This window comes from Pleurodeles waltl, chromosome 2_2 (genome assembly GCF_031143425.1).
Source record: "Pleurodeles waltl isolate 20211129_DDA chromosome 2_2, aPleWal1.hap1.20221129, whole genome shotgun sequence".
Lineage (NCBI taxonomy): Eukaryota > Metazoa > Chordata > Amphibia > Caudata > Salamandridae > Pleurodeles > Pleurodeles waltl.
In genome coordinates this window covers 666,660,998-666,674,065 of record NC_090439.1, presented here as the reverse complement: position 1 = coordinate 666,674,065, position 13,068 = coordinate 666,660,998, and the positions used below count along the sequence as shown (strand labels likewise).

General features: G+C 44.0%; 1 protein-coding gene across 1 annotated transcript in view; it reads left to right on the top strand.

Moving 5' to 3' along the window:
• Nucleotides 1-6,702: 6,702 nt before the first annotated feature.
• TOX (thymocyte selection associated high mobility group box) overlaps nt 6,703-13,068 on the top strand; it is a 308,168-nt gene continuing 301,802 nt past the window's right edge. Inside the window, exon 1 of the mRNA XM_069220230.1 lies at nt 6,703-7,126. Coding sequence (XP_069076331.1) covers nt 7,040-7,126 — 87 coding nt within the window. The 5' untranslated portion in view covers nt 6,703-7,039. The remainder of the gene's footprint in view (nt 7,127-13,068) is intronic.

The following is a 13,068-nucleotide window of genomic DNA, read 5'->3' as shown; positions in this document are numbered from 1 at the left end:
CCTGTAGAAGGATACATTCCATGACATTTTTTGCCTGCAACATACCCAACGTGTTTCAACACTACATGTGTCTTGTTCCCAAGTGACTAGTGAATGGTAAAGCACTCTTTAAAAGGATGTGACATGGTGTATTAACAATAAACGAAGGAGTGCAGGACCATAACCAACATCAGCGCCATCTTTGAATGGGGTTTGTATCCAACTTATATGGTAATCAATACACAAAATGCTAGGTACTATGCCAAAAAAGTATATATAAACTTTATGCAACCAGCTGAATGACACGAATCAAAGTATATTACGAAACCCATAAGGCAAACAGGGTTTCTCAACACGCCTAAATGTAAAAAAAAATACTAACAAAGAAATGAGGGTCAAAATGCAAAAGGCAATGCACATGACAGGAGCATGCAATTGCTACATAGTGATGCTAACAACTATTCAATACGGCACCAGTGGGCACATGAAACAGCATATTCAAGCAAAGTAGCCTGGTAGTTAGAATCCACATAACTTAATTGTGTCTGTTCAGTGTCTGCCTGAAAAAAGTTGAACTAGTGAAGTGAAAACAAATATGGCCCAAGTAGACAAAATATAAACAGAATTGCACAAACCCATGCTGAAACCTGGAAAAAAACAGCTCAGGGCAAAATACAAATTCCCTATCAATTTATATAACCACAATAAACAAAATAACATCCTTTGCTGAATGATCAGGCGCTTGCTCTGCAGTCACCCCAACAACCACCTGGGTGAAATATAAAAATACAAAACCAACTATAACAAAAGTCTGGGAAAAATGTAGAAACACAAATATTTATTTAGTACATATGAGCCAAAATGTACGGCACAATTCTCATCCATATTGAGTCCAAACGGATGATGGGTGCTGAATCTGATAAGGTTAGTTATGGTTCGGCAGCCCTTTGTTTATTGTTAATGCACCATGTCACATCCTTTTAAAGTGTGATTTACTATTCGTTAGCCATTTGTGACAAGACACGTGTAGTGTCGAAATTTGCCGTTTGCACTGCTTGCAATAAACCAAATGGAATATATGCTTCACCAGGATTGTGTATGATGTTTTTCTGCATCATAAGTCTGTTTGTTTGTGTGTATGTATATATATATATATATATATATATATATATATATATATATACACACACACACATTTATATGATGCTTGGTAAAGTTTTGTTTGCTTGATTAAACTGCTCTATATAAATAAATACCCATATGTACATTGGAGCTGCAATATTTACACCCTCTGCTGTCCACATTTGTCATGTGGTACATTTTTTTGGGTTGTAAATAACTGTAATTAACTGATATGTACATAAATATAGACAAGGCACAAATTGTAGTCATTAGTAGCAGGCATAACCCTCTATACATGCACATATGTACTTAAAAGCAGCAATTTTGACATGGTCTGATATACACATGTACCTTGCGATGTAATAAATAATTTATTCTTATATTAATGTATCTGCTTATACCAGGAGGCATTGTTCAAAGTAAAATGACATATACTTGTATAACAACAGCTGTTTTCCATACAGTGAGAAGTATAGTTTGTCATGTCTGAGTATACTGTTGTGGGACATGCTTGAGTTGTGAGTATAGGTGTTGTGTGGTGAAGAGTCAGCTTTTGACTAATCTTCTGAAGTGGACATGGTTGTCTGTGGCTTTTGTGTTTGCAGGTAAGGAAGTCCATAGTGTGCCTGCCTGAGAAAGATATTCCACCCATGTTTTTTTCTTGTATGTGGGAATTATAAGGTGGGGAGCCACTCTTGAGCATAGGTTCCTTTGTTGTATATATTTGTTGATTTCCTTCCTGATGAAGAATGGAACTTTCCCACATGTTGCTTTCTGCCTGATATGAAGCGACTTGAAGGAGGATCTTCTAGCAACTGGTAACCATTGTAAACCCATCAAGGCAGGAGAGTTGTATGCTTGTGGCTTTACATTCAGGAGGAGTCTAGCAGCTGCATTATAAATTCTTGCTGTAGTCTTCTCATAATCGAAAAAGCTGAGCCACGATGCAAACCATTAGTGTAGTACAATTTTCATAGTACAAAGGAGAGAGTAGCTTGAACCTTGTTTAGCAGTCCTGTGTAGAGTGCATTCATTGTGAATAAGCTTGGTTTGTCTACCTTCTCCACATATGGGTTCCTTGACAGTTAGGCATCTATCGTAATTCCAATGTTTTTACCTCCTTAGATATTTTTGGAGGTGGTCCTAAATTGTCAGGCCAGGCGCAGAGAGGGTCCTAGATTTCCCATAAGAGTTCTGGTCTTGTAGACCTCAACAGTGGCGGGCAAACAAAGTCCCTGTGGTACAGCAAGCTTGCGGCCCACAACTGGACATACCCACATCACTTGGAGGCTTTCACTTAGTGAAAAAGGGGTGATTGGAAATGGATGCCTTCATCTACTACAACTGTTTAAATTGTCATGTGCATAAGAAATTTGTTTACTGGTTACCTAGTGTACAGTCAACTCAAAACTATAGAGGACAATTATACAGTACTAGTGAGTTTCAGAAGGTAGTAGATTCTCCAATGGAACATATGTATTGTATTGTATTCTAATAGTATTTATATAGCGCTTACTACCCCTGACGAGGCGTTGAAGCGCTTTTCGGTGAGTAGCACGCTACTCTGGAACCCAACAAGAATTAGTGATGGATTAGTATCGGGAAATATGAGTACAGTTTTAGTATTATTATGAGTTAATTTGAGCTGCGGATGTGAGAGTTTGTTAGTTAGATTGACTGGAGTAACGGAGGGGTGGAGGAGGAAAGAAATCCAGAAGTGTTAATTGGGAGTATATCCTTCATTTACTCAACCCAAAGGCTTGGGATGAGTAATGGGTGATGGAGGAGGGAAGAGTCTGTGAAAGGGTTAGGGAGAGCATAGTAGCAGGGTGAGATAAATGAGGGAGAATTTAGTAGGGTTGTGTGGGAGGTCTCGCTAGTAGATTGAGGTTTGGTGAGTTAGATGTGGAAGCGGAGGGAAGAGCTTAGGCAGAGTTATTTAGGAGATGAAAGTAGTAGAAAGGATTTGGGATGAGTCAGAGTGGGAATAGTTTGATAGAGACTTGACATATGATGATGGGTAGATAAGTGTGATAAGATGAGAGCAGGAATTCATAGATATCTAGTATAACAACCCACCCAGGAGCCATGCAATGACCCACGAACATGCCAAGCACAGAAACAACATATACACATACATACATACACACACATATATATATATATATATATATATATATATATATAATATATATATATATATATATATATATATATATATATATATATATATATATATATATATATATATATGTAAAAGACTTTGCTAGATAAGCAGACATTTGAGGTGAGCAAATCTAGAGTGTCGCTGGTGTTGCAGGGTGCTCCTTACTAGAGCAGCTCTCCACCTAAAATTGGGAACTTCCCAGAGTTCTCCATTGTGTTTTGCATAATTTATGCGTCACTCTATCCCTGAAAGGGCCTTGGTTTGATATATATATATATGTATATATATATATACATATATATATACATATACATACATACAAACACACATGAATACACACACATATGCTCATACAATACATAATTAGAACCATGGGTAAATATACTTAGTCAAACAGGTTTAAAGAGTGTGTGTGTATTTTATTGTTATGACATAGTAGCAATACATATTTTCTAAAGTACTATACATAACTAGAAATATACACATAATCAGAAAAAATTCTTATCAACATAGGCATATGCATAGTTGTTTGAATATGGTGATTATGAAGGAAAGAGCCAACTCTTGAGTAGTTTTGTGAAGACAAGAAAGTTATCTGTGGCTCTTATAGTTGGGGGTAATGAATTCCATAGTTTGGCTGCTTGAACGGAGAAGGATGTACCACCTATAGTCTTTTTCTTGTATGGTGGTATTCTAAGGCGGGGTGCCAATCTTGAGCGGAGGTTTCTTTGTTGGATGTATTTGATTATTTTGTTTCTGATAAAAAGCGGTCCTGTTCCATGTATAGCTTTGTGGGTGATACAAAGCAGCTTGAAACATCCCATTTTTCAAACAATGACAGATGTAGTGGAGTAGAGGACACTGCCAATTTCTAAACAGTGGTCACAGAAGCAGAAGTCTCATTAAAAAATCCCAGCTTTTCAACTTTTAACATTAAAATTGTGTGATCCCAGGCAAGCAAAATCATCTTCCTTTGCCTGCTCCCTGCTTATGTTTTAAGTGTTTCAAACCAGAGAAGCTGGGTCTACTAGTGACCACTGCAGTGTCTTTTCACTGATCCTGACATTGTATGAACCACAAATCTGTATCAAAGGTGAGATGATGCATGTTCCCACCTCATCAGAATAAAAGGCATCAGATTTGTCCTGATATTTCTCAAGTAGCTTTTGAGTGATTAAGTTAAGGTCTATCTCATTGAAAGTGAGGTGAAGTACTGCATAATTATTAGACACATAGTAAATGAATGTCTAGCGAGGATTAATATATTTTTTAAATGGCATTTCAATATGAACTTAGAATTATGGAGTAGTTAAAAGAGAAAGAATTGTGTTAATCTCAAGTCTTCAGCCACAATGTCTTGGGGTGAGGGCACTGCTCTATGGTAATGGACATATGAGGCCCTTGGCCATCTCCGGATTAGGGTTAGACCTTCCAGATTTTAGGACTGTGTACTTCTGGCCAACCTATGTTAGCTGCCATGGGACAGCATTTATCAGTTGAGTGCGGTGGGGTTGGCGTCCCTTCTAACAGATGATGGAGGGGGGTGGACTGAACTTGCCCCAGCAACAAAAATGTAATCACAGCCAGAACTGGCTTAAAGTCCACACAAAGGGCCCTGTGGCCTGTAATCACTGCTCTGCATTCGGAGCATATGGATAAACTATGTAATGGACCTCTATACTAGCCTGTAGAGTTGGGGTACCACTGTGCTGGATAAGTGGGGCTTCTATAGTACACAGTTTCAAGGCTAGTCTGGGCACATCCTCACACTAGATAAATAAACGGAGGAGGAGAATTTCTAAAGTGCTATTAGGGAGTGCCAGTACAGGAACAGAAATAAAATGCTCTAGATCTTGGCAGTCGAAAGAGAAAACAATACACCTCCACAGATTAGGGCTAGATGCAAGAGGTACTGAAAGGAGGCCCCCTCTATTTTAAGAAAAAGGTCACTTCGTAATGCAGGGGAGTAAGTCTACCAAAAAGAGCCTCTGCTCCTGATTGTCTTCTCACTTGCACTTTGCCACGGATGACACAGCTCTGCACAGTCTATAGTGCATGGCCGGTGGAGGGCTTCAAAGCACCCCAAGCAGCTCCTCCAGTGGCTGGCTCGTTGGACTGACTCGTTTTTCTTTTCAGGCACCAGACAGAAGCAAGTCCAAGCAGAGCTCCAGGCTTGGTTTCAGGCTTCGAGGTACAGGTAATCCGGTCCAGGAACCACCGGCAGTCCATAGATGCCCAAGTCAGGAGTACTCTTCTTACTACTGCAGTCTACTGCCCCTGTATATTCATAAATCATGGCAACCTGACCACATCCACAGCTAAGCCCACGACAGCAGTTTTACCGCACGGCAGACCACACGTCCGCATAGAAACCTAGACTGGGGGGTCTCACTCTACTGACAAAGACCAGGGCATCACCTTGAATACGATATGTGGTGAAATGGAGGCAATTTTTCCGTATCGGATTTTTGCACTTATATTATTCTTCAGTCCCCCCCGGCCCACCAGTCATTAAAACAAATCAGCCTATGCTACATGTATGTATTTAATATAAAAACAGAGCTCATCTTTTTCTCTTTGCAGGGAGACTATATTTATAGTGCCCCATTTCTGTGGTCATCGTGTGTGGCATTCATGATGCATCCTTTTGGTGGATACATCAGTGAAAACCCACCATTTCACCAAGCCACTTGTGTGAATTCTTCCAGGCTCTGCCTGTATACCGTGGTGGTAGTTTTTTGTTGGCGCTCTCGCAATGAGATGGTGCAGTCCACATTAGCTACAGCTACTCAGCTGGTCGATGAACACCACACAGCCATTTGGAGACATGTTGCACTTCCAGAAAAGGCCCCGGTACGGTAGAGTTATTGTTGGAACACAAATCAATGTTTTTGTTATTTAAAGTATGAATTGTGGTATTCGATTGTGTCATAGCGTTTAAAAAATGTGCCAGTTCCTTTCTTTTTGAAGATCTCAGTGTCACAAAAAAATAAAAAATGAATCGCTGAAACATGTTTAATGAAGATTCAAAGATTTTTTCATTCACAATTTAGACACATTCTAAAATGCATGTTAGTCAATTAAGTACCATTTTTACATGCCTGCTGCAGAAATATTGTGCCTTTCAACTAGGACTGGGTATTTGCAATTTATCTTTTTATGTTGTGACAAGAATTTAATATGGTTTACTAGACGACACTCCAATTGTTTTGTAATGAACCACGCTTCGCACGAGTGCCAAGTTAAACACAGTTTCTTTTAAAGTGCACATTTTACAAGAGAGTGGACTACAGTTGCATCCCCAGTTCTTTTCAATAACATTGTCTTGTTTAACTCGCTCACAACAGTAAGTGGGCTGGGCTTGTTTTGGGCCGTTTTCCGAGGCGCGCGGCCCCCTCTCGCTGCGAGAGTTGGCAGCGGCGCTCGGTGCCTTTGTGTGAACTGCGCTCCGAGAGCGGACCGCACGCGCCAGCCTGCCTCTTCCTCCAGCCCGGGACCCATCGGGACAGGATCAGAGAGGAGCGGGGCCGCGGGGATCCCCGGTTCCGTTGCATCCTTCTGCGGGGACTCGAACTGCTGCCAGCCCTCGCTAAGAAAATTCGTGTAATGAGTTTTGCCAGCCGGGATTGGATTGAAGTGGGGAAGGAGAGGCTTTCTCGCGAGTGAGCTCGGGACGCATCTTTCGGATACTGTATGTCTTTCTGAACATAACGGCCCGAGTCAAGAGGCAGAGAAGAGCGGCGGAGTTCTGTGCTTGATGTGGGCAGTGACATGGACGTGAGATTCTACCCACCAGCAGCTCCCGATCCCGCCGGTCCCGCAGGGCAGACTCCGTGCCTGGACCCCTACTACTACAAGGTGACGGCCCTTTGTGGCTCTGGTGCAGGGGCGGAGGGGAGATGGTTTGGGGGCTCCTGTGTCCGATGGGCGGGGGTGTTTCTGCCGGGGCAGCCGCACGCCCGGCCGGTCCCGCAGAGGCGCCCCGGGGCGTGCGTGCACTAAATGCCAGTCCTGTCAATGAGTAACCCCGGGCGCGGAGCGGCGCTTTGGCCGTCACTTGAATGTGCTCGGCGGTGTCAGCAGCGCCCAGACCTGCGCACTTGCCACGGCCGGTGCACGCACTCCCGAGGCCCGCGGGTCGGCCGGGAGTCGGAGGGCTCGGGCCGGAGTTGGTGTGATGTTCTGGTGTCCCGCACATGGTGCTCTCAGTGGGCCCTTCCCACCACACTCCGGGGCGCACTGCGCGTCTCTTCATGGCAGGCGCACGCCTCGGTTGTGCTCCCTGAACCGGAGTGTGCCAGCACGGTGTAGCTCATATGTGTGTGCCGCGATGACTCTTCAGCGGGCCCTACGAGTGCATGGATGCACGGGCTTGGGTTCAAAAGCTGCCCGGTTTTATTGATGCTCTTGCAATACCCACGGACTCATACGGTCTAAAACTATCTCTCCCTGAAAATAGTGTATTTAAGGGCGTAGCAAAGGTACAATGGTACCTGATGCGATTGACGTCTGTCCTAGTACAAACAGCTATTACTGGAGTGGAGGGGGTTTTCGTGCGCCTTACCTCGCTGCCCCTGCACCTGCTGCACTATTGCTGGCTGCGCCCCTGACAGAGTCGCTCTCGCTCTCTCACACACTCGCTCTCACAGGCATACACTATCTCACTCACAAACACACACTTTTTAGGTGCTGAGGCGGGACACCAGACATGTTGTTCTCGCTGTCAGAATCCAGAGTTTAGATTGCACCCCCCCTCCGGGCGGCATCGTCCAGACTCGCGTGCATGTGCGCCTCGAGCTGGGAACCGTTTTAAATAAAAAGAGAGGCGCTTCCGCCTAATTGCCGTGTTGTGATTGGAAGCACAATTCCTGCCGTGCCTGGAGATGCAGAAGTCCTAAGGCAGGGTCCTCTCGTCGCCACACGCCTCAAGGCAGCCGGCATGCCCCAAGCATGCTTTGTGTTGGTGCTGAGCATCGCACCAGCGCGCACCACCCCTTGCTCTTAATTAATACTCAATGAGCACTGCACGGCAAGCAGTGGCAGGAAACTCCCGCGTGCACATTGCATATGCAATGAGGGCAGAGCTGTCATTGTTACTGCACGGCGTCCGAGAGCCGGGGCTACACAATTGGCCTCGAAATCGCCCGGAAATCCCAGACCCGGCGACCATGCCGCTCTTCCAACTGTTTGGTTTCTAAACCTGGAAATGCCTTTTCTCTGTTACTCTTCTGTGTAAAACAGTTGGTCGGATATTCTCCACTTTCACTTTCCTGTGTGCGGAATTCAGTTTTACACAGTTGTAACAAGCGCAATATAAAATGTACAATCAAAAACAACCTTTAAAATAACAAAAGCAGAGTTAACGTTGCTGAAGCAGCGGCGACTAGGCCCATGGAGTCTACCAAACATTTGCCAAATGTATTCGGAGGTACAGCGATCTGTTAATTTTTTTTGTAAACTGAGGTAGCAGTTGGCAAATGTATTCGGAGATACAGAGATCTGTTAAATATTATTTTGTAAACTGCGGTAGAGTTCAACATATTGAGCTAATGCCTGGGTATGCAACCTGTTATTTTTCCCATGTGTGTAATGTCCCTGAAATAGCAAAGTGTCAAGATCTTGACTGTTGAGGTCTCTCGTGTCCTGTAAAACACGGCTTTAACGGCATGTGATTTTTTTCCGAACCCTCCCTTGAACAGCTTTGAAAGCCACAAAGGCACATTCCTAACAAAGGTACTGAAGATGTACAACTACTCCGCTCACAACTGGTACAGTTAAAGCGGTACGTAGTTATGTGTAATTCACGAGACATCAATATTTCAGTAAAGCGTTGTCCGTGTTATGGTTCAAAGGTCGGCAGTGTAATAATTTATTACATGTCGCCTCGTAAATAATATATAGGTTTCTTCATAATATAACATCGATATTGGAACAGATAGATTTGTTTGCCTCATACTTGCAAACTACCCAATTATTTACATTTTTATACCATTTTCCTTATTTGCAACTGATAGCCTGCACGCATATGTGTGTATACTTTTAATACATTAAGTAACATTTGGCTCAGAATGTATTTACTAAATGTTTTCTTGCATGGTAAACTGCTTTCTTGGGCAAAGAGAGGTTTACTCTAGTATATATTTACACACACATATATATACAGTCTAATATTGTGTTTCATGCGCACATGACAGAAGTACGGAAGTCGTAAGGATGGCCATTAGCCTAGGACAGGTCTTTTCTTTCCAGATCATTTTTGGTGAAGGATAATGCTATTGGTCTTGTTATTTGGTGGTGTACTTATGAGGCCGAGGCCTAATTATGAGCTTCAGAAAAAAAATCGATAAATGCACCTATGCCGAGATGCTGATGTCCGTGATCACTCAGTGAGACCTTCTAGACTGACGTGCATCTTTATACCTCTTTTTCGGACTTTAGTACCCAGTTTTATTTTCAGTGTCCAGTTCACGTCAGGTTCGTGCAAGTGTGTGGGCTCTGGGTGGAGAACATTGTCATGGGACATCCCGTTCATGGCAGGTGAGCATTGTTAAGAAGCTTGTGGTTAGTATCACTGAGAAGCCCCAAGACCCCTATGTGCTAACTGTTAAAATAAGGCCTCTCGGGTATTTCAGTGGAAAAATGCAGGACAGTGACCCAAATGTCAAAACAACTGTAGTGCCCTGTGGGAGTTGAACCGTAACAACCTTTCTAGGCCAGCAATTTCCAGCTTAAAAAATATATTGCATGATGAAAATATGTGCAGTTTATGTCCCTTTTACAGACGTAAAATTTAGTTATGTTGTCACCCGCCTATAGTCCGTACACCATTCTACTAAGTACGTTCTTCTGTTACTTTTATGTTAACCAGTTGCCCTTTGACTAACTGGATTGATTTTGCAGCAAATAACCGTTTAATTGCAGTTATTTAATTAGATGAACTCTGAGGCATCAATATACTGAAGCAAGCAAGCATGATAAACATACATTTTAAGAAAAAAACGATCTCCCAAGGGCATTTTCAACGACCGTGTTTATTTACTTACAGCTTACTATTGTGTGAGGAGACCCGCTATCACACATTTCAGTTCACTGTGTGTGTACACAATCTTGATCGTTTTGAAAGATGCTGAAACTCATTACAATCTGCCTCTGTCAAGAAACCGGCCAGAGCTATCGCAAATACTTGTCCAGTTGTGAGGCTGTCGCTGGAAAGGTGATGTTGCAATGCTGTGCATTCTCCCAGAGCGCGCGCTCATCCATCCTGTATATTTGCCGCCGATCAGCGGTTCGACATGACAGGCACTGGGCCAGGCTGGCACCCTCTCAGAAGCATGTTTTCCCTCAGCATTCCTCTGGCAGCACCCCAGCCCTCATTTGTATGTCGAGAACTGTAAAATGCTTGTTCTGTTCTAAATGCTACGCGCTTTCAGAAAGTATCAAGTGCCCCTTGTTCCCAAGCGCGCTTCCTGCGCTCTGGGCAATTGTTTACCTCGAGGCCTAGTGCCTCCGAGCCAGTAGGCAAGCAAGGTTGACGGTTTTTAAAGTGAGCTGTAACTCACGTCCACAGATGTAGACGTGCCTTCCCCAGACCACGTGTCCACGCTGGGTAAAAAAAAGTTATTTACACTTCCTAAAAGTGTTGTAACACATTTCTGTATTTTGATTTTCTTGATGTTGCTCAGCGTAAGAGAAATTCTGGAAGCTGTCTCTTCGCGGTTTCCAACATTGGTAACGTGGCACGTGCTGCTTGCACAGATTGTACATACACCGAGGGGCGTAGCAGTTAGTTGTGCGGCTGGTGTAGTGGCAGTGAGGGCCGGGGATGTGAGGTGCCAACTTCGCCTCAGTTATGGATTTCCATATCCAACAGGCAGCTGGATGGGCCCATTTTCCGACCCTAGGATACTGGGTAAGAAGAAGCGCTTTGAAGGAAACGGGCAGTTCCATTTGTGCTAACACTCGCCTCGCAGCGCTCGTCTGAGCCCAACGAGGCATCGAACGGGCCTTGCTCACAGCGAGAGCCGTGGCAGCGTAGCGAGGCCGCCCAGTTACGCGAACGGCCAGGAGTGCATGGGACGCGGTGGCACAGCGGCCGCGTCTCTGGGCCGCCGAGAGGGCATGCTGGCCCGGGCAGAGAGATTTAGACGTGTCACCTAAACGAGAGCTATGAGGCATGCGGCTAATGAGCCTGCCGCCCGTGAGCAGTGCCACGCAGCTCCGGCTGGCAGCGCATTCATTCCCATTTAATTGAAGCTAATGTTCAATCCAAAATAATGTAGTGACAGCTTAAGCTCAACAGATGAGCTCTTTTGTAAAAATATGCCTCCATTGTTGTAGTATTTTAAGCTCCGTGCCTGCGCGCCTGCCAGTTCCTCAAATAGGGCTGCTGCGTTCATGATTTGTGAACGTGCCGCTTGCTACTTTACCTCACAAATCTTCTCAGACTATTCCAAATCCCAAGCGCAGTTTAAAACCAGCTCCCGGCGAGGGCTCCTTTCTAAAAGGAGCGCCCGGGCCTTGTTTACCCGTATTGTTGGATGTGGCTGCCTGTTCACCTAAAGCCCGCTCCTATAATCATATTTTGACACCGTTAGCAGAGGTCAGGGCCTGTGTTGACAGGGAGGCTGACCCCTGCCAGCGGTGGGAGGGAAAATAATGGTCCGCACCGGTCCCCGCGGCGAGCCTCGCCGAGCGCCGCGCAGCGTCCAGGAGAGATGTTCCCAAGTTCAGAGAGCGGCGAAGCCGACGCTGTGTACACGGAGTACGCCTCGGTCACCTGCGCGGTGCGTGGCTGTGGCGAAGGGAGCCCACGAGCGCCGCACACCTGTTTATGAAAAGAATAATTACACGCCTTTTGTTTTAAAAGAGGAACCACTTGTTCATAACGAAGCCACACTTTCGGAACAATTTCACAGATGTCTGCACTGGGAATTTCTTCAATTATGGCTTTTCTCCACCGTCCGGGCGCTGTAGAAGAGAGGGCTGCTAGGATTTCTGAGTGAAGGGACTTGTGCCATTTGTCCCCTCTTTTCATCCTCTCTCGTTCGGTCTCTAATCTCTTTCTGGGAGATTAATGGCGACTCACTACTATTGACTGTTAGTGGTTTCAGAAAAGTGGTTTCGACAGAAGACGCTGCTCCGAGCTTCGCTTTGCCGCTACTAGGTGAACAGTAGCACAGATGATTTTTTTCAGCTTGTTTCCTTTTAGCACATCTTTCTCTGTGTTTGTTAGTTCTGAAATAGACATTATACAAATTCAGAAGTGCTTGTACTGTATTGTTTTTGCATAAAATGCAAATAAGGTTGATTTCTTTACATATTGTAGTCTTGGTTTAGCGTAACACAAACACGCACATTTTCAGTACACATGAACACATTTACCTAATGGTGGAACATTTGTATTTTCCTGCCTCTGGCGAACAATACTCTTATTGCTATTTCCTGTGGTCTCTATCAGTTTGTGTCAATTTTGGTGACATATTTTAATGCTAAATTCAGATATGATACTGCAATTTAGACCTCAGTGAGTTAATCATGAATGTGGCAGTGAACCAACAATTGGACTGTTTACAATTGTAACGCCTGGTAGAATAAAATGCACACATATGAAGTTTATCCAGAGATATTGAGATGGTATCTAAGCACAGCATATCTTAGTGTGTCAACAAATGAACACATACAAATAATAATTTTGCAAAATACATAACACACGGTCTCAAGCCTCTGGTAGAGAAAAGCCATAATTGAAGAAATTATGTTTCTAGATATAGAACATTGAACTCTTCTAAGAGTTTAGGGAT